The sequence below is a fragment of the Benincasa hispida genome, chromosome 9 (assembly GCF_009727055.1).
Source record: "Benincasa hispida cultivar B227 chromosome 9, ASM972705v1, whole genome shotgun sequence".
In the NCBI taxonomy this organism is placed as follows: domain Eukaryota; kingdom Viridiplantae; phylum Streptophyta; class Magnoliopsida; order Cucurbitales; family Cucurbitaceae; genus Benincasa; species Benincasa hispida.
This window is the reverse complement of record NC_052357.1, coordinates 2,382,552-2,404,003: the sequence shown is the minus strand read 5'-3', so window position 1 is coordinate 2,404,003 and position 21,452 is coordinate 2,382,552. Positions and strand designations below refer to the sequence as shown.

At 33.0% G+C, this 21,452-nt stretch overlaps 1 protein-coding gene across 1 annotated transcript; it reads right to left on the bottom strand.

Annotated features, from left to right (window-relative positions):
- Positions 1-2,670: 2,670 nt before the first annotated feature.
- Positions 2,671-3,445, bottom strand: LOC120084691 (thionin-like protein 2). Its single transcript, XM_039040497.1, has 2 exons — positions 3,094-3,445; positions 2,671-2,856 (listed from the first exon to the last, which is right to left on the bottom strand). Exons 1-2 carry the CDS (start codon positions 3,404-3,406, stop codon positions 2,798-2,800), a joined length of 372 nt encoding a protein of 123 aa, XP_038896425.1. The 5' UTR covers positions 3,407-3,445; the 3' UTR covers positions 2,671-2,797.
- Between the last annotated feature and the right edge of the window lie 18,007 nt (positions 3,446-21,452).

The window sequence follows — 21,452 nt, the reverse complement described above, 5'->3', positions numbered from 1 at the left end:
GAATAAAAATTTCGTTGATTTTTCATATTCTTTTAAAGTTTTTGTGACTACAAGTTTTTACCTCTTTGCTCGATCCTTATCCTATGTTTTTTGGTTTGTCTTTGCACAATTGAAGAGTACTATGAGTGTAATAGGTTTCAAACTTCTTATGTATTTGAAACTTTTTTAGTGGAGATTAGTTATTTCTAGACACGTTTTGATTTATTGCTTTTTGGTGGAAGAGTTGCAATTATGATCACGACTTATAAATCAAACACGTTGAATTATAATATCGTAACTTTTCTTTTTTCTTTCTTAACTTCTCTATATTTGTTCTATAATTTTATTTACTTGAATAAGAAAAAAAAAATTCTCCATATTTCAAACATTGACGTTATATCTAGTTAATTTTGTAACAGCAAAAAGTGCAAGGTTTGATGGGAAAAAATGTACTAGGAACAGTCAATGAGTAATTATTAAAGGTACATGATTCAAGGAATATCTCTAAGTAGTGTCATCCTCTTTCATTACTCTCTTTCATAATTTAGGGATTATTTTCTTGAACGTTTCCTTTCTTGAGCTTGTTGGTTGCTTTTATAGAACTTACTAAAGCCCAAACTTATTTAGAACTATTGCATTATCACAATATGAAAATTTTTTGAAATTATTAGTTCTAATTTTGTAACTTAATCACCGATGAAATCATGGATACAGTAAAAGAGGACCAATAAAGTCTCTGACAAGTTTGAGATGAATTTAAAAGATTCAAACCATATATATAAACATGAGAAATAAATTTGTGTAAAATTTTATGTTCAAAGTGAACAAGATACCATGTGATGTTTAGTTATATTGCTAACTGCATTTAAATTGTTCAACTGAAATTTTTGTTTGTATTTTCACTATTGAAAATGTTGTAGTTTCTAACATGTGATTCCGACAAATGCTTCAAGATATCTTCTACGTGGTTTTATTTATTTCAGTATTAGGTGAAATTTTTTTCACTTGATTTCCTTTATTAAAATAGTAATTTCAGCACACTTTTTTGTTGTTTAATAAGCAAGTTTCTTTTGCAATTTAGAAAAATGTTCAAATGTAGTAAAATGTATGCAAATTTATCTGCAAAAAAATTACTTGTTAGTAGGAATATTTTCTGCTCTAGATGGATCCAAGTTTTTTTTTTTTTTTTTTTTTTTTTTGCATTCTTCTACTTTGTATTTTTTTTATATAAAAAAAAATTGCAGCATGTTTAGATGTACTCTCTCCTCTAGAAAAATTTCACCACATTTGATTTAAGAATTTGAAATGAATTTGATGGTAAATATGTTTTCATTTTGTAGCAATCAAGGATAAGAGATTAGTCGAATGGTAGGGATTGCCACATCGAATTAAAAAAGACAAGATTGAAGGATACATATGTATCTTCAAAAAGTAGAAAGCTAGGGTTACTTCTTTGTATGGTGACCGCACCCAATAAAAAATATGATTCTAGTCTTTGGAGTTTTGTAATGATTGAAGTATCACCTTACGAGTGATATATAAGTTTAGACTCTTAAAAGTGTATTTTGACGTAAACGCACTTGGTTAAATTAAATTGAAGTTAATTTCACAATTACATTTATAACAATTTATTACTCATATAAAATGTTATATTGTGACAAGGTTAAAAATACTATATGTTTTATAGCTAATAAAAGTCAATCATAACATTTTCTTAGAAAAATGCTATAAGATGTAAATCATAGAATTTTATAATCATGTAGAATATTTTTATAACATTAAAATTATGCAATCAAAGTGAACTTTTTATATTTTTTTATAGCATCGGAAAAATGTTACGGAAAGTCAAAAGATTCTCAATATATTGACTACGTCATGTGTAACGAATAAAAGACCATCTATAGCAACTTTTTGCTAGGAAAGTTTCCATGACATTAAATATATGCTATCAGAAATGGAATTCTATAGCATTTTTATATCGGTGAAAAAATGCTATGGAAAGTCAAAGACTTTCAATAATTTCGGCTATGACCGCGTTTCAAAAAATACTATGAAAAGTCTACGATAACGTTTTGCTTCAGATGCAAGATTCAAATCCTAAATAAGACACTTGACATATTTCTCTACATCCCTTACAAAACGTCATCCTTCCTTGTTTTGATGCTTCAAAGAGTGAAAAGTTGTCCAACTCGAGGCGTTACATTTTATACTAGATTTGATTTATTTTCATTCAATTTGATTTTATTGAAATAGTAATAATATTGATTTTCATGAGGGGTACATTGGTCCATTAGTAAATTAAAGAATTTAAACTTTTGGACAATTTTAAGTGAAAAATAGAATTAAAACATATTTCAGAATTTAGACACTTATCAAGTCGTCCCATTACTACACTTTCGAAAATTTAGACTGAGATATCATCTTGTACAAAATTTTAAATTAAAAGTTTGAATCTCTACCTTCATATGTTTTTTAACTATACACATATAGTCGTAACCATGTATGTATGTTTCCAAAATAATTTGAAAATTGTTTAAACTTCATATGGATCAAAATCACTTTGAACTAATACTTTTAAATATTATTCAAAATCGATTTTGATGACATAAAAATTCGGTCCAAAATCGTAAATTGATTTTGAATCATCGAAGGCATATGTTGTGTTAATTAAAAATTGTGTTTATTTTATTACCACTTCCTTAATTACAATGGTTTCTCCTAACAAAAAAAAAGTTTGAATTACCAAAAATCTTAAAAAAAATAAAAAGGAAAAGGAAAAAGAAGTGGTTCATTGGCTTCATTTAGCCGATCCAGATCATCAATTCATTGAACATACTTGAGCGCAAGAATCCACACAGCTGGTCACTTCTTCGACAGCTGCATCACCAAAACAAAACAAATCAAAGAAAACTTCACATGTCAACCAAAAAGAAAAGCACAAGTCTTTATAAGAAATAAAATTTTGTGTTTATTAGCTAATAAAATATAAAAAAATTACATTTTTTTAGTTTTGGGTTTTGGATATAGTTTCAATTTGGTTCAATATTTACATTTTTAATCTCACTATTTTTTTCCCAAAATATAACAAAAAAAATGGAGTGTTAAGTTTCGAACCAGGTTTTTCCTTTGTGCCAAATCCTGTACAGGTGGAAGTTGCACAGCCGAGCTTGCAGTAGAACTGATGATGTTGTTGTTGTGGCTGATGGAACTCGGCGTTGTCGTTAGATGGCAGGGCGATGCAAGAATGCAGGCATCGCAACGGGCAGTCGAAGATGTAAATGCTGGGCCCTAAGCTGCATACGCCGAAGCAGGAGCTGTAGCACTCTTGAAAAGGTTCGGAATTGGCAGGTTCGGAATTGGCGATGGAGAGCGAGCTGAGCAACAGGCAAGCCATTAAAGCCCATTTCATTGCCATGCTGCTCTCCATTGATGATTGATTGATGAGGATGAAAATGAAGCCTTTAATTTGTTTTCTCCCTTCCTCTTCCAAGCTGCATGGACACTTAAATAGATGCAATTTTAGACAGTTGATTTTAGGCTAATCTTAAATTTCGCGTTAACTAACTTTCATTTCCTATAATTAGTGAATATTTTACTAAAGCAGTGGACCAAAACACCTGGTTAGTTCAAATTAAGTGTGAGAGATATAATTTACTCTTAGTAGCCGGTTTTTTCGTGGGAATTTAGATGACAGGAATATAGTTTTATTGTTTTATTTTTTATCTTTCTCAAAAAAAGATTAAGGAAAATTGTTTTAAATACCAAGCTCAAAATATTTTCAAATCTATACTATAAGGGAATATGGGGGAAACATTCAATTTCCCCTATTGATGGATGGCCATGAGGATATATGGGATAATTTCACATTAAATTCTTAAATAATCCAATTAGTTTTAAGTTAAATGCATACTAATTTTCAAAAAAAAAATCTCATTTTTTAAAAAGAAAAAACCATTCACGTAAGAAAAAAAAGCTCATTTTATATAAAAATGTATATCTATCTATTTATTTAAATTCCTTTGAAAAGAATATCTATTTAAATTATAATGATCAGACAATTTATTAATTTCAAAATAGTATGTATATTTATTTTGTCTATAATCACGTTAGAATAATTTGAAATTTTGATTTTTTCCTAAATTTTGATTGTGAATAATCACATTTTATCTACAAAATCTTAAATTCATATTCAATAAAGAAAAAAAATAACAAATAAAAATCACATATTATCTACAAAATTTCAAATCCACGTTAAAATAAGGATTTAAAAAAGAACACATTTATCTCTAATAAGCTATCTATGTCGCACTCTATCTCATTAATCTAATTTGATTGAGAGTAAAATCAAATTATGATTTGAAATCTAAATTTTCTCCTAAATTCAACCTCTCATTTTTCATCTATTATCTCTTCTCTTTTTTTTTTTTTCTTTTTTTTTTTTTCCTTTTTTTTCTCTTAGATTTTCTTAACCTGCTCTCCCAACATTTTTGCTCTCATTTAGAATTTCTGTTGTAGCATTAATAGTAACATTTTTTTTAATGTTTATTTTCCTTCTTTTGCAATATTATAATTGTTCTGCTAAGGTATCTGATTTTCAAGTTCGAGAAGAAATATCACTTCTCTCTCTCTTTAATGGATGTCCTTTCTTTCGATTTTTTTTTTCACTTGTGAATTTTGTTAAATCATATAGAGTGATTTTATGTATTTTTTTTTACATTTTTTTGTGTTTTTTTATACACGTAGATTCATCCTCAAATATTCAAGTGGATGGAGAAGAAGACTTTACTTTTGAAGTTCAACAAGGTTTACGCGATTTAGAGGTTGGCAAAATGATAGAGAAGAGAGTGATAGATAATTTTTATGCTTTTGTACTTTTTTTTTCCCTCTTTCATAAGATTTTGAAATAAAGTTTAAAAATCAAGAATTTGCAAATAAAAAGAGATTTAAGATTTGGTTTTAATAGAAAAAATAGTATTTTTGTTAAGATTTTCAAAAAAAGTTAGAAAAATAATCAAATAATCTGTTTTCAACTATGATACAATTAATTATGGGGATAAACAGATAAAAGTATATTACTTATAGACGTTGGTAGAGTCTATCAATGTTTATCAGTATTTTTTAGTAAATAGTTTGACATTTTTTTTATCTGTGAAAATTTTCCATTAATGATTACGAAATTTTATACCAAAATATAAAAAAGTAATATAAGATAAGATTGAAATTAAAAGGATAATCACATCATCTAAATCATTTTTTTTTAAAATGTAATATAGATAAGATTATCACCAAATAAAAAACAATACATTGATTTAAATTACAATTTAAAATTAAAAAAATAATCAAAACATCTAATCCAAAATAAATAAAATAATAAAAAAATATTTTTATTTAAATTAAAGTTTAGAATCAAGAGGCTAATCAAATCATCTAATAAAAAGGTTTATTTAAAAAATAAAAATAAAAAAGAATTAGCACAAAATTTCTTTAAAAAAAAATACTTGGTTTAAATCAAAATTTGATTTTTAAAAAAAAAAATCAAAGTTTGAAATTAACAAGATAATCAAATCATCAAAATCAAAATTAAAAAAAAAAAAATTAACTAAGACAATCACGATATTTCAAATAAAAAAATATTTTGTTTAATTTAAAGTGAAAATAAAGGGTAATGAAACTATCCAATAAAAAGTATTAAAAAATTCTTATGAAAGAAAAAAAAAATTAAACCAAAATTTAAAAGATTATCAAATCATAAAAATTAAAAAATAATAATAATAACAAGAGATAATTATCACGAAAATAACATTTAAAATTGATTAGGTTTTATTTTAAATTTTCGGATAAAAGTGATCATATTTTATTTTAAAATTTTTATGAAACATGTGCGGTACAAGTAGTTCAAATTAGTATAGCAAAATGTCACAGTCTATTAGTGATAACAATGATATTTGCTATATTTGTAAATATTTTGTTCACTTCTCTATATTTGAAAAAATCCTAAAAAATAGTATATATTAATTTAAGACTTTAAAATGAATCAAGAAAGCCCATGAGAGGATCCTAGAATGTTCATTTGAGATGTCATCCATGAGAGGATCCTAGAATACTCGAAAATTTCTGGATGTCCAAACATCTATACCACAAAGCAAACAAGTAAATTTAGATGCTCATTTCACAAAAATCTTAGATTCTCTTTAGACAAACGATCCCTCAAGATATATAACTAAATTATATTTAAAAACAACAATAAAATTAACTTGCGGGAGGGAAATCTAGATAAAACAAATTAAAAGATTAGTCTATTATTTAAATCCTAATTTATATGGGAAAAATAGAAATCGTCAAGAAAATTTGAGTGTGGAAAACAAAAATTTGTAAAATCTGGATCTTTTAACAAAATACACATTAAAATTTTAAATTTTAAAAGATTAAAATGAGTTTTAAATTGAAATTTGAGAAGATAATAAAAATTCTTAAACAAAATCTTGGGGTTGTGAACGGTTAGACCATAGATGAAATGCTATGCATTTAAAGAAGTGTACACTAGAGATGGCAATCAAGTCGGGGTGGGGTGGGGATGCACTCCTCATCCCTATCTCTGTGGAGATTTTTAATCCCGTCCCCATCCCATTCTCCATTTTGGAGAGTCGGGATCGAGGTCGAGGAATCCCGTTTGGAAATTCAGGTTCCCACTGGAAAAAATCCCCACTTTTTATTTTATTATTTTTATTATTTAAAATTAACTAATTTAATATTTATATTATGTAAATTTTATATAGGAAATTAGTATTATTCTTACATATCGTTGTATAAATTAAATATTACATGTTTTTTTATTATAAATTAATAAAAATTAAATTTATTATATTAGATTTTTAAAATTAAAAAAAAAAAACTGAAACAGTACAATATATTATTATTATATGTACATGTTTTATTTTTATAAATTAATAAAAATTAAATTTATTATATTAGATTTTTAAAATTAAAAAAAAAAAACTGAAACAGTACAATATATTATTATTATATGTATATATTTTATTTGGGGGTACAAATGAAAATTAAATCCAATTTTAAAAATTAATAAATATTTATACTTCTCTGTTTTGCAGTTGCTAAAGCTGAAAAAAAAATAAAAATAAAAAATAAAACCTGTATTTTTCATACACTCAATCCTCTATCTTATGTTCAATTTGCATCTGCCGGTAATTCTCTTTCCCTTTCCTTGTGTTCGATAGTTTCATTGCATTCGATAGTTCATGTGATGAATTTCTAACAGGCTCCTTATACAATCAAATTTCTTCTTGGATTTGTTGGTATGATCAAATTTAATCTAAGTTTTTAGATTTGTTCTTAATTTTTTTTTCGTCATCTCGGTTTATGCTTTTGTAGGCACAATTCATCTCTACATAGGCTCATTGTCCGTGCATGTTGTTAAGTTTTTTAATTTGTTCTCAGATTTCGTCTCTATTTGTTGACAATTCTTTCACAGTTTTACCTTTCAGCTTCATCTAATTTTTTAAATTGGATTTAATTTGTGCTTTTGTAGGTTTCATTGTTGTTTGTTTGGAGTGTATTGATTTTACTAGTCAATTTGATGGTTGATGTTTAGTTCAATTTGAGGATTTTACTAGTCATTGTTGTTTAATTGAAATTTGATTTAATCTTAGAGGAAGAATCTCACTCAACTCATCTACTTTGCTTTTTTCTTTGAGGCTCCATGAGTTAATTTTTGTTTTACGTTGAGTTTTTTTTTTTTTTTTTTTGCAAATTGTGATGGACTTCTCAATATGAGTCTATCACTGATTGACTAATATCACTCTACTATATTAGTCTATCAGTGATAGACTCGTATCATAATCTATTAGTGATATTAGTATATCACTGGTGGACTCTATCTTCTACCAATATTATGAGTGTAACAGTAGAGTGATCATTGTAGTTTATGTTTTTTACCGTAATTATTATGATGAAGCAGTTGAGAACCATGCTAATTGGAAGTTTATAGGGATTGACATGAATATACTACCTCCAATTTTCAGGCGTCGAGCAAGACAACCTCGAATAAAGAATAACAAAGAATATTATCAATTAGCAAGGAGAAAAGTTGCTCAAAATGCAGTCATGGTGCTGGTCACAATCATAGAAAGTGTAAATTTGCACCATTTTTATAACGATGTAGGCATTATATTGTTGATAAGAATCATTCTACTTGAGGAATAAATTAAGAATATTCTTTTTTCTATTTTTGTTAGTAGTAAACATATTGAATTTGTTTGTCATTCAAGTCTTTCAATGATAACCTACAATTTTTGTCAATACATTTTGAAGTCTCAGTGACTAGTGTTGTCACCATGAAGAAAGCAGCAATAATATGAAGTAATGTCATTAGGAAGTCTATCACTGATAATTTCTATAAATTAGAATAACAATTTTTTTTTTCCTCAATAAAAAGCACAAATGCACATAATTTACAATGATTCAACATTTTTCTATACTATAAATAGAAAATTGAGTACATACTAAAGGGAATAGCATAAATTTGAAGTAATGTTACTGACATGATCTATCATTGATAGACTTCAGCACCCACTAAACAATAACAACTATTTAATCTACAACTTTTTCTAGAGGCACATAAGTTGCACTGATTCAACTTGTGATCCAACATTTTTCTATATCAATATAATAAAATCAACTACATATAAAGGTAACGTCACTGTGAAGTCTATCTCTAAAAGGGTCTATCATTGATAAACTTAAGCATCCATATCATTGATAGATTTTAACATTCATTAAAAAGTCATATATGTTTAATCCTTATAAGCTTTACTCAATAGAAACATTAAGACACATAACTTGCCATGATTAAACCTGTGACCCAATACATTTTTATATTAATACGATAATATCGTACATGTCAAGGTAATGTCATTGTGAAGTTTATCATTGATGTTTTCTATCACTGAGATACTGCAAATATCAACAAAGCTAAGGTACTACAATATTCACAAAACTGCTATGCTACATCATTACATTTGAGAGATTTTCAAGTTAAAACTAGGGGCACAATTCTTTATTCTTGTTTATTTTGGAGAAGCTTTCTTGTTTATTATGTTTAATCACTAAGAACGGGCCCAAGAAAACTCAAAGTGAGATTTGAACTATTGATCTAACTTCAAAGAAATGAGTAACGCTTGATTTTTTATTTTTATTTTATTTTATTTTTTTTGTTTAGAAAAATTGCTCAAATCACCCCTCAACTTTTAATTTGATCGATCACTCCTTCAACTTTGTGGTTTGACCCCTAAACTTTTAGTTTGACCAATTAGTCCCCTGTAGTTTGTTAATTATTGGAATCAAAGTATAGTAGTTTGTTAAATTTCTTAATTTACCTTCCGTGAGTTTTATATATATTGGGAAAAAATGAATCAAGGAGATGAAGCAAATTTTGAAACGTTAGGACTTCTAGTCAATGAAACTAATCGTGAGCTTGTATAAAAAAAAAAAAAAAAAAACTGGAAGCGGATGGATCAATCGTGGAGATGGATGGGAATGAATCATCGACTAGAAGAAGATTTTGTGGATGACGGAGAAGAATGATGAAATATCATTAGGGATGGAGGATGATAAAGAGATCGTGAAGTTGAAACAACTAGAAGTAGGGATTGTTGATCGTGGGCTGCACTCATGGGTTTTTTAGTCTTTTAAAACCCGTTAAAGTCAAGTTTTGCCATATTTATAATTAATTTGAATTTTTGTTACATGTGCAGTTAAGTTGGGCCAAATGGATAGATTTAAAAGCAGCTCTATCATTTAAGAACGTTTGCCCAACAAAACTCAAAGTGAGATTTGAACTCTTGATCTAACTTCAAAAAAATGAGTAGCGTTTGATTTTTTTTTTTTTTTTTGTTAAGAAAATTTGCTCAAAGCACCCTTCAACTTTTAATTCGATATATCAATCTCCCCTTTAACTTTGTGGTTTGTCCTCTAAACTTCTAATTTTACTAGTTAGTCCCGTGTAGTTTGTTAATTGATGCAATCAAAGTATGGTAGTCAGTTGAATTTTTTACTTTACCTTTCATGAGTTTTATATACATTAGGAAAGATTGAATTAAGGAGACGAAGCGAATTTGTCAATGAAACCGGAAGAAACGTTAGAGCTTCTAGTCAATGAAACTAATCGTGAGCTTGTTTGAAAAAAAAACTGAAAGGGAATGAATCGATTGTTAAGATGAGTGGAAAATCATCAATTAGAAGAAGGTTTCATGGATGGCGGAGATGAAGGATGAAATATCGTTAGGGATGGAGGATGATGAAGAGATCATGAAGTTGAAATGACTAGAAGTAGGGATTATTGATCGTGAAGGAACTCTAATTATAGAGGACTTATGAGCAGAAGCGGATCGTCCAAACTTCATTGTGAAAGAACTCATGCGTTTAGAGTAATACAGAATAGGTTATGCATTATAAACTAAATTACAGCATGCTTTGAATTAAGTACAAAGGATAAAGAGGCAATGCCTTTGAAGAATACTTCTTCAAGATAATCCTCGATCGTTCATCAACTTGTCGAACAACACGAACGCAGCAAGTAAGACGATCTCCCTCGACCAGCAACGAGTAGAAACTCGATCCTCGAACAAACCAGACACAACCACAAGATTGCCTTGGTATTCTCAGTGAGAATCTAGGAGTAGTGGGCTTTGGCTTATTTTGGTTTGATGGAAGGTTTAGTGTGGTGGAGGAGACGATCGAGTAAACGATAACACAGTTGTGTAGAAGATGAAGTTTATCGCATAGACTCGATACTCGATTGTTTAGATAAGAACACTATCGTATAGTCTTTCGATGCTATCGTGCAGTCACTCAATAGTTAATAATCTGAGATGTGAGAGATTCTGAAATTAAATTTCATTTTATCGCAAAATTGCCATAAAACCTTGCAACTATCCACTAAGTGTGGTTATCGAGAAAAAGATTTTTAATTATCAAATAATTAATAAATATAAATAAATATGATAACTAACTTATCATATTATATTTATAAAACTAATTTATCATATTATATTTATAACCTATAGTTTTAATATTGCATCATATACAATATATAAACCATAATTATTTTCTTTTTTTATATAGCATTTAATATAAGTCATATTTATATTAAATTTAATAACTATGAATCTTATTCATAAAACATATATTTGAATCATATTTAAATATTAGTTCCTCAAATCAAACAATAATGTATCAAATACATTATATCAATTATATCATATATAATCAAATTCCCTCTTATTAATTTAAACATTTCAAATGAACCCAAAATTTTATTCTCAACTTGAATCTATTGAGTTACCAAGGGGACCTTATGGACCTGTAGCTTGAAGCTCCAGCGGGACGTGAATAACTGACTAAACTCTTTAAATCTGTTAACTATCGGGCACTCCATTAAAGACCGATAACTGCACTCTTCACACTACAGATATATTTCTGTGTCCATTGGATATAACCAATCAACAGTAATGACCCTTCACAAATCACAGTACAGTTGGGCCAAATTACTGTTTTGTCCCTGTAGTTACATCTAACTCCTTAAGTACCACTGATTCCTCTAATGAACAATAGATCATAGTCCCATTATGACTAAACCCCTTTCGGACCAAGAGAGGGTGTGGCGCTACATTGTTTAAGCCCAATTTATCTACTTACCTCTGCTTCGGGGAATGAGTGAATTCCATCTTGTGTAGCTGAGTTCACAACTCCCTAATCAGATGAATCCCCAAAATGGTAGGCTTGTTAAGTCGGCGACCTGACCACTCTCACCCATGCAAATCAAAGGACCGCCTTTATAGGTAGGAGTTCACAACTCACTCAAGATTAAGGTCATGTTACCTATGGTCATCCTAGTGAAATAAAAGTCTCAATTATGAACGGCATTATATAACAAGTCTAAACATTTTGTGGTCCGGTTTTATACAAACTCCTTTGTATAGAATATGTCTGCTCGTATGTCTAATACATGAATGATTAGGATCAGATCGCTTGTAGTACTTTACAACATTTGTAACACCTACAAAGCAGGCCATACTCATAGTGTCACCAGGATAAGGTATCAAGCCTTATCCATATACTACATACCATTTAGGTTATCACTTAAAACATGATCCACTTGTATGTCTCCATATACATGTTTAAGTTACAACAATAATCATGGATCTTAGCTTATTGGTTTGTGGTTAATGCAACTAAAATATCAAATATTTCATAGACTGAAGTGAATAAAATATCATATATTATAAATCTCTGAATGTTTGTTCATACAAGTGTTTATAAACTACAGAACCCTACGAGATTTAGGGCATCAACCCCAATAATCTCCCACATGTCCTAAAGCTAGTAGGGTATACAAGATAATCAAATTACAAGTACACAAAACAATAAACTAGGGCATAAACGCCCAAGATCTCCCACTTGCGTTAGTCCAACCGTGGTCTCCCATAGACCTATAATCTGCAAGTGACCCTCAAACACTATAGTTGTGAGGGCCTTCGTAAACGGATCAGTAATGTTATGCTCTAAAGTTATCTTCGTGACAATCACGTCCCCTCGATGCACAATCTCTCGGATGATATGGTATTTTTGCTCAATGTGCTTACCGCACTTATGACTCCTTGGCCTGTCTCTTATACACATCTAGATGTGTATAAGAGACAGCTCCTAGGCTCACGAGAATTCTCCACAGCACCACTATTATCACAATAAAGGATGATGGGCCTAGACATGTTTGGAACAACTTCCAGATCAATCAGGAACTTCTTGAGCCAAACGGCCTCTTTAGTAGCTTCACAAGCCGCCACATACTCGACCTCTATGGTGGAGTCCACAATGCACCCCTACTTGGTGCTTCGCCATACTACAGCCCCTCCTTTAAGAGTGACACAGATTCTGAAGTGGATTTTCGAGAATTCTTATCAGTCTAAAAATCAGAGTACGTGTATCCTATAAGAATCAAATTCTTAGAACCATATACAAGCATGTAGTCCCTCATTCTCCAAAGTTACCTGTGGATGTTCTTGATGAATGTTCAGTGACCAAGTCCTGGATTAGACTGATATTTACTAACTATCCCCACTGCATAGCAGATGTCAAGTCTAGTACATAACATCGCATACATCAAACTGTCTACGACAGATGCATAAGGGACCGGTCTCATTTCCTCAACTTCTTGAGGTGTCTTAGGACACTATTCCTTAGACAAAGTAACTTCGTGCCACAAAGGAAATAGGCCCCTCTTGGAGTTCTGCATTGAGTACTTGATCAACATCTTATCAATGTACGATGCCTAAGACAATGCTAGCATTTTGTTCTTTCGATCTCGAAATATCTGAATCCCAAGAGCAAACTAAGCCTCTCCTAAATCTTTCATTTGGAATTGGGTTGCTAGCCAGTTCTTAACTGAAGTCAGTAAGCCTACGTCATTCCCAATGAGTAGAATATCATCTACATATAACATTAGGAAAACTACTAAACTGTTGATGATTTTCTTGTTGACACAAGACTCATCAGTGTTTTGATCAAAACCATAAGATTTGATCGCAGTAACAAACCTTATGTTCCAAGATCAAGATGCATGTTTCAGTCCATAAATGGACCGATTCAACTTGCAAACTTTTTGCTCTTGACCTTGGACTATGAATCCCTCGGGCTACACCATATAAATGGTATACTCAAGATTGCCATTTAGAAAAATTATTTTGACATCCATTTGTCATATCTCATAGTAATAATATGAAGCAATGGATAGGAGGATGCGGATAGACTTCAGCATGGCAATAGGCAAGAAAGTCTCCTCATAGTTGACTCCCTCTACCTGGGTATAATCCTTTGCCACAAGTCTAGCTTTGAAGGTTTGCACCTTCCCATCAACACCCTGTTTCCTCTTGTAGATCTATTTACAACCTATAGGTAATGTGCAACAGGACGTTTGACACTCCTTTATAGATGTTCAAGTTATCCCGAATCAGATCCAAGTATAAATCCAACTCAGGTTCCTGGTAAGTCCAGAGTCAAACTCAGGGATTCAGATTAAAGCTAACGCAGACCTTGCATTGTAACTATTGTAGAGATATCCTAAGTGTATGTAGAAAATGAGTTATTTACACTAAGCTGCTATGTGTGTATGCAAGAAGATACAAAATGGTCGAGTAGAAAATGATGGGTCGTATGAAAATGGAGTTTAATGCAAGTGATAAGCGTTAATCTAAGTTGGATGTACATAAACAAGAATACGTTAGACTCTATTCGACACTTCTCAATGCGAATATCATACAATACCTATCTCTAGGACGTATGCGTCAAACACAGAATGCAATAAAACACCAGTGCGTCTATCTCTAGATTTACTAACCGTTTCTAACTTGATGCTAGCTTACTTATTCTCTCGAATAATTTAAGCTAAATATGCTTTTACCAATTGATTTAGTTGGCTTAAGCGTTTGAAATGGAATTTTGTATGAAGTTATAGATGAATCCAATATAAACAAGAAATAAACAATGGTAAAGTATAATAGATCAAATATGTGAATTTATAAAGAAACTAATTGTCTTTACAAAACCAATACTTAATCAAATGAGAAGATGAAAGCGATAAGTAAGATGAAATGAAAGGAGTCAAGCTGCAGAGTTCAATCTCTTGTCCTCTTTGGCTCAATTCTAGTCGTGTACAACCACTTGTGTAAGAATTGGAAGAAATATCTCTCTCGAGCTCAGCTTCTTCTACTCCTTGATCGGCGATGGTGGTGGTTCTCTTCCCTCTTGTTCTTCTCGGCACCACAGCACAGCTCTAAAGATCTAAGATTTTAAAAACTAAGCTCCAGAACTCAAAAAAAACTCAGATTGTTCATCTGGTGGGATTTCTTCTATTTATAAGCATTGGTCTTCTCCAACTTGATGATGGGCAGCATTAAATTCCATACCCTGGTCAGCCGCCTAACACTTAGACACTTTTCAGAAACCGTCCGTTGCAGATGCCCATGCTTGCAAATGGTGATTTGACACAAACAGCCTAAATCAATGAATCTTCCTTGCATTGAATCCCTCCGACGCATGCCCCATGCGTTAGACTTTGCCTGTGATACTTTTCTTAATCATGCGTTAGCCTTTTTGTTATGATCCTACAATATCATGCATTATTGTCGCAGTATTTTAGCAATAAACATTCTTTTACATGAGTTTGATAGTGTTCGAGTAATTCCATACGTTTTCTCTAAAAATGATGAGATTTTATCATTAAAGACTCTAATTGTTCCAACTTTTGATCTACAAGTTATCAATAGGTTTAACCCCATCAGGTTGATCTACAAGTTCCCAAACTGAGTTGAAGTACATAGACTTCATTTCGAGATTCATGGCTTTGACTCATTCATCTTTGTTAATATCCTCCATTGCCTTCTTGTAAGACAATGGATCCTCAACCTCGCCATCAGTTACCATAGCTAGGATTTCAGTTAAACCCATATAACGAATAAGTGGGTTCACAACCCTCCCACTACGTCAAGGTTCCCTCAACACTTGAGGTGGATTTGATCTACTAGATGAACCTACATCAACAACTCTTGTTGAGGTAGCAGACTTTTCAACAACTCTTGTTGAAGATTCAGTAGTTACTTTGGAAAGCCCATTCAACACGATTTTGCTTCTAGGTCTGTATTATCTTATATGATCCTCCTCAAGAAAAGTAGCATTTGCCGATACAAACACTTTGTTTTCCTTAGGAACATAAAAGTAACCCCCTCCGTCCCTTTCAGGTAGCCTACAAAAAGGCACAACCTCGAATGTGGTTCCAGTTTCTTAGGATTAGCCTCAAGCACATATGTTAGGCAACTCCAGATGCGGAAATGACGTAAATTAGCTTACGACCATTTCACAACTCCAAAGTTCTGGCAACACTCTTAGAGGAAATTGACAGACATAAATTGAATGTGCGTTCTAAATAAGCATGTGGATGGTGATGAACGATGGATCATGCAAGCTCGTGTTGCCATAAACTTGTTGACTTGGAATGGAAGTGGGATGTGGATGTTGTGTTATGCTTATTCAGACTTTATGCGATACTACATCTAGATGTATATGTTATTAACTATGTGCTTGTAGTATACTATGCATGTCACAAGTTTCCTTGCACTGAAACCAAGTATAATGCCAACGCAAGTTTCTTGGTGTGATTTGAGGTCGAACACAGGGATTATTTTAGGTTAATGCATAACATTCATGATATATGCAACCAGGGGTTTTTACAATTAATGAAAGATTGGTTTATACATGAAATAAAAATTGCAGTAAAGTAAAATTGTGCAGTAAAGTAAAGTTGCGTTAATAAAATAAAGTGTGATAAACTAAAGTGCAATAAAAGTAAACCTAAGCTATTATGATGCAAGATACAGGATACATGATACATGATACCGAGTTTGAGACTGACTGTGAAGATTATATAAAGAATCGTGTTATGCGGTGGCAAGGTTTTATGTATGAATCAGAAATAGAAAAGATAATTAGTACAAACATCGCAAGTTCATTAATTGCGTTAAAGACATAAGTACGATTCCGCTTTCCCTTGGCATACACCTCTCGGCGATCGGCTACGTTCTCACATCTCTGTGGTGAAACAGGGATGAACGTAATGAACGCAAGGTTGCTTCCTTCTCTGGAAGTACTTCTCGCTTTAGTTAACGCATTCTTCTAACCTTCTCTCGACAGGCAGAATGGCATCTTCACTTCTATTCTCACAGGTGAAGATGTCGTCTAGCATGCTTTAGCTAAACATATTTATTTCTTTAGCACAGATTAATTTACTTGTTAGATTCATGCTAATTACCAAGGGATTAAGAAAACATCGTGGAAAGAACGATTCATGGAGGAACGGAAATAGACAGAAATATGGAGATGAAAATGATCATGACATTTAATTATAGAATCAAGCGTCTGATACATGGCGTGAATGATAGAGATTAAGAGAACGAATACAATTGATGATAGAGATAGAAACAAATACAAAAGAGTGCCAATGTCTTGACACAGATCTGGGTGGTAGAATTGTTTGTCGGCGTATGGATTGAATGGAAGGAAGAGCTTCCCTCTCAGGCTTGCTCATCTGGTAGGAATGACCTTGGTACAGAGCTTCACGATGGGGATTTGAAGGATTTGCCCTAAGACTCACCTCTCGACCTTGTCTCTTTAATTCTTCCCGGATCTTCTCCGATCAGCACTCATACCAGTCTCTCTCTAATAATACAAGTATCAAAATAGCCCCGTATCAAGTATATCTTTCAATGAATTCTCTGAGGGTATTTATAGATGAAGGCTTTGACTTTTTGCAGTGTAAACTTCACTTTATTGTTATAGCAGCTCCGGAAATGGTGGAATAAATATTCCTTCTATTATGCAATCAATCCGTAAAAAATGCACAACGATTAGCTGTACACGTGTCTGAATCCTCCGTATTTGCATTGCTCTTTTGCATCTTTCGATCGTGTGTCTACATGCGGTATTGTTTTTTTTATTACCGCATACGGTTGAAGTTAAGCTCTAGATCGGCTGTCGCATGCACCGTCATTGCGTTGATCATCTCTTCATTGTTGATTGACGGGCGCAATGAGACAGAGATGCATTGTTCAGTTTCTCTTTGAGCCTTGATCGAAAGCGATGACTTAATTTCCTACAAAACAGACTAAAAACATCCTTTTATACCATCTCGATGGTGTTAGTGGGTGTATTGGGGATAATTTATAATTCTTGCATTTCTTAGCCAATTTTCATACAATCGACGTATATTTTCTCTCTTTTAACCGCAATATCTAAATAAAGCAGCATAAATAACTTGTATTTCTACAAGTTATCACACCCCCAAATTTAGATATATGCTTATCCTCAAGCATATCTTCTACTAACGCAATAATGCTCAATTCTTATCCTATATTTTGCGTCAATTGGTTGCTCCGAATGCTACACTTAGGCACATTACTTGACAACGCAATTTCCTCTATCCTTGTTAATTCCTAACAAAGCCCTACTTTATTTTTCTATTCAACAAATTTCTACTCAGAAATGCTTTTCTAGTTTTAAAAAGAATGTTTACCTCTTCTTTATCAAAACGACTTAGTGCATCCGTATGCGGTGGTTAAATTTTGCGTAATTTATTAGAGACTGTTGGTCATGGTTATACCCTTCATTTTGGCTTGTTCCCACAAGTGTTATGCGAACATCCAACTATGGTTGTGTGCCAATCTCAACTTTAACTCTTGATTCAGAGGAGTTGTCTCTTGCATTCTTTTATTTTTCTTTTATTTTTTTTTCTTTCTTTTTATAATGCGTTGTTCTTGGAAACTCACCTTCATTTTGGCTTGCTCCCACGGGTGTCATGCGAACATCCAACCACGAGTAGGTTTCTTTCACAACTAACTCTTATCAGGTTGGGATTGTTTTTGAGTTTTTTCCTTGCGCTGACATTGAAGTTTTGTATGAAAAATTTATTGGTTTTTTTTTTTCATCAACGCAAGACACAAGGACCTTGCGGTATTAATTTTCTTCTTATTAATGACATCATTCACAAAGTTAAAGAATAACGCATTAAATACAGAAAAGTTAAAGGAATTAAAGGAAGCACATAAATAAATGCGAAAGAATTAATTGAAGAATAAATTCATAAAGCATTAACAGATAAATTAAATGAAGCAATAAAAGACAAAGTTCATAAATTCATAAAGATGGGAATTAACGAAAAGCATGTAAACATAGATTTGAGATATGGACCAGAAGATATTTTTCTTTGATGAGCGCAATCCACACCTCCGTAGGCGGTCCAGCTTGCCTGCCCAATGTCTTCAGGGACATTGCTCCTTTCCATAAGATCTTGGGGCCTCAAAGTTGCTTGGCAACGTTCCTGGTGTTCTATTTCGGAGCTCTGATGCCAGCTGCCCCACTTAAATCTCCAAATTTCGAATTGAAGATGCCTGCGCTTGCATCACTGCATCATTTTTGTCCATGTATTGCTTGAGCAAGGCCTTCAACGAATTACTCGAGGTGTTTGAAGACAAGGGTTGTTGGTTGTGCGATTGCCTTTGTTGACCTTGATTAGAATTGTGGTGAAAAGGGGGAAGGTTTCCTTGATTCCCTGAATTGCCGCTCTGATGGCTGCTTGGCCCATCTTGGTTTTGATTCCCTCCCTAACCGAAGTTAGGATGGTTNAGGGTTGTTGGTTGTGCGATTGCCTTTGTTGACCCTGATTCTGATTGTGGTGAAAAGGGGGAGGGTTTCCTTGATTCCCTGAATTGCCGCTCTGATGGCTGCTTGGCCCATCTTGGTTTTGATTCCCTCCCTAACCGAAGTTAGGATGGTTCCTCCAACCAGAATTATATGTGTTGCTGAAGGGGTTGTTCTGGATAGCACATACTTGTTGGACGTTCGATGGGCACATGTTTGCCGCATAAGCCCCTCCACAATTAACGCAACTGATTACAGCCACTTGAGCCGATGCAGTAGGTTACGCTATTTTTTAGGAGATGGCTCTTTGATTGATTGCCATCGATTGAAGGATAGAGGTCACTGCGGCCATTTGGCCGGCCAAAGTGGTCATTGTCTCCACAGGGACAATGGCAGTTTCATTTCTTCTTCTTTCAGAACCTCTTCCTCCATATCCATCGTCGACCCAGTCATCCATGTTCCGCGAGATGTGATCAAGGATGACCTTGGCCTCAGTATACGTTTTATCCATAAAACCTCCTGCCGCAAAGGCGTCAGCAACAGTCTGTGTTGATCTGTTCAGGCCATTATAGAAAGTTTCCATCGGGACGCAATCGGGTATCCCGATATGCGGGCAATTCTTCACCAGTCTTCTAAATCACACCCAGACGGTGTTCAGGGTCTCATTTTTCATTTGTTAAAAGTTCGACACGTCTTTTCTTCGCCTTGCATTGATTGTCGGTGGGAAGAACTTTTTCATAAATCACTCAACCAGCTGATCCTATGAAGTAATCTCATTTGGCTCCAGTAAGTGAGCCCACCTCTTGGCTTCATCCCTCAAGGTGTAAAGGAAGAGATATAATCTGATACACTCAAGGGTAACGCCAGGTATTGAGAAGTTGCCGCACATCTCGACAAAACTGGTCAGGTGGGCATGTGGGTCTTCACCTTGCAAACCCCCAAATTGTCCTATGTTCTAGATCATTTGGAGCATGACCGACTTGATCTCGAATCTTGCGTTCTCTTCAATCATCGGCCTTGAAATTTTGGGCGAAAATTCATATAGATTGGGCGCCACGTAGTTCCTCATGGGAATGTTGCAGTCAGCGGGAAGGGAAACTGGATCTTGCACTAGCCGTACCACCCCTTGATTTCTTGCGGGAGCCACATTTTCATTACCATTTGTCATATTAGCCGCTTTCTTTTGCCTCACTCGGTTCTGGCATGCCCTAGCGCGAAATGTACGCTCGATCTTTAGGTTAACTTCGAATTTTGGTTCAGTCCCAATACTCATAAACTGTCAAACTGCTCTCGACGTTGAACAGCCAGTACAAAAAGATCTGTCCTGCAAAACATCATAAACATACTCAACAATAACAGTTAACCAATCCCCGACAACTGTGCCATAAACTTGACAGGCATAAAATTGAATGTGCGTTCTAAATAAGCATGTGGATGGTGATGAATGATGGATCATGCAAGCTCATGTTGCCATAAACTTGTTGACTTGGAATGGAAGTGGGATGTGGATGTTGTGTTATGCTTATTCAAACTTTATGCGATACTACATCTAGATGTATACGTTATTAACTATGTGCTTGTAGTATACTATGCGATGTCCTAAGTTTCCTTACGCTGAAACCAAGTATAATTCCAACGCAAGTTTCTCGGTGTGATCCGAGGTCGACACAGGAATTGTTTTAGGTTAATGCATTACATTCGTGATATATGCAACCGGAGGTTTTTACAATTAATGAAAGATTGGTTTATACATGAAATGTAAATTGCGGTAAAATAAAATTATGCAGTAAAGTAAAGTTGCGTTAATAAAATAAAGTGTGATAAAGTAAAGTGCAATAAAAGTAAATCTAACATATTATGATACAAGATATAGGATACATGATACATGATACATGATACCAAGTTTGAGACTGACTATGAAGATTATACAAAGAATCGTGTTATGTGGTGGCAAGCTTTATGTATGAATCAGAAATAGAAAAGATAATTAGTACAAACATCTCAAGTTCATTAATTGCATTAAAGAAATAAGTATGGTTCCGTTTTCCCTTGGCGTACACCTCTCGGTAATCGACCGTGTTCCCACATCTCTGTGGTGAAACAAGGATGAACATAATGAATGCAAGGTTGCTCCCATCTCCGGAAGTACTTCTCGCTTTAGTTAACGCATTCTTCTAACCTTCTCTCGACAGGCAGAATGGCATCTTCACTTC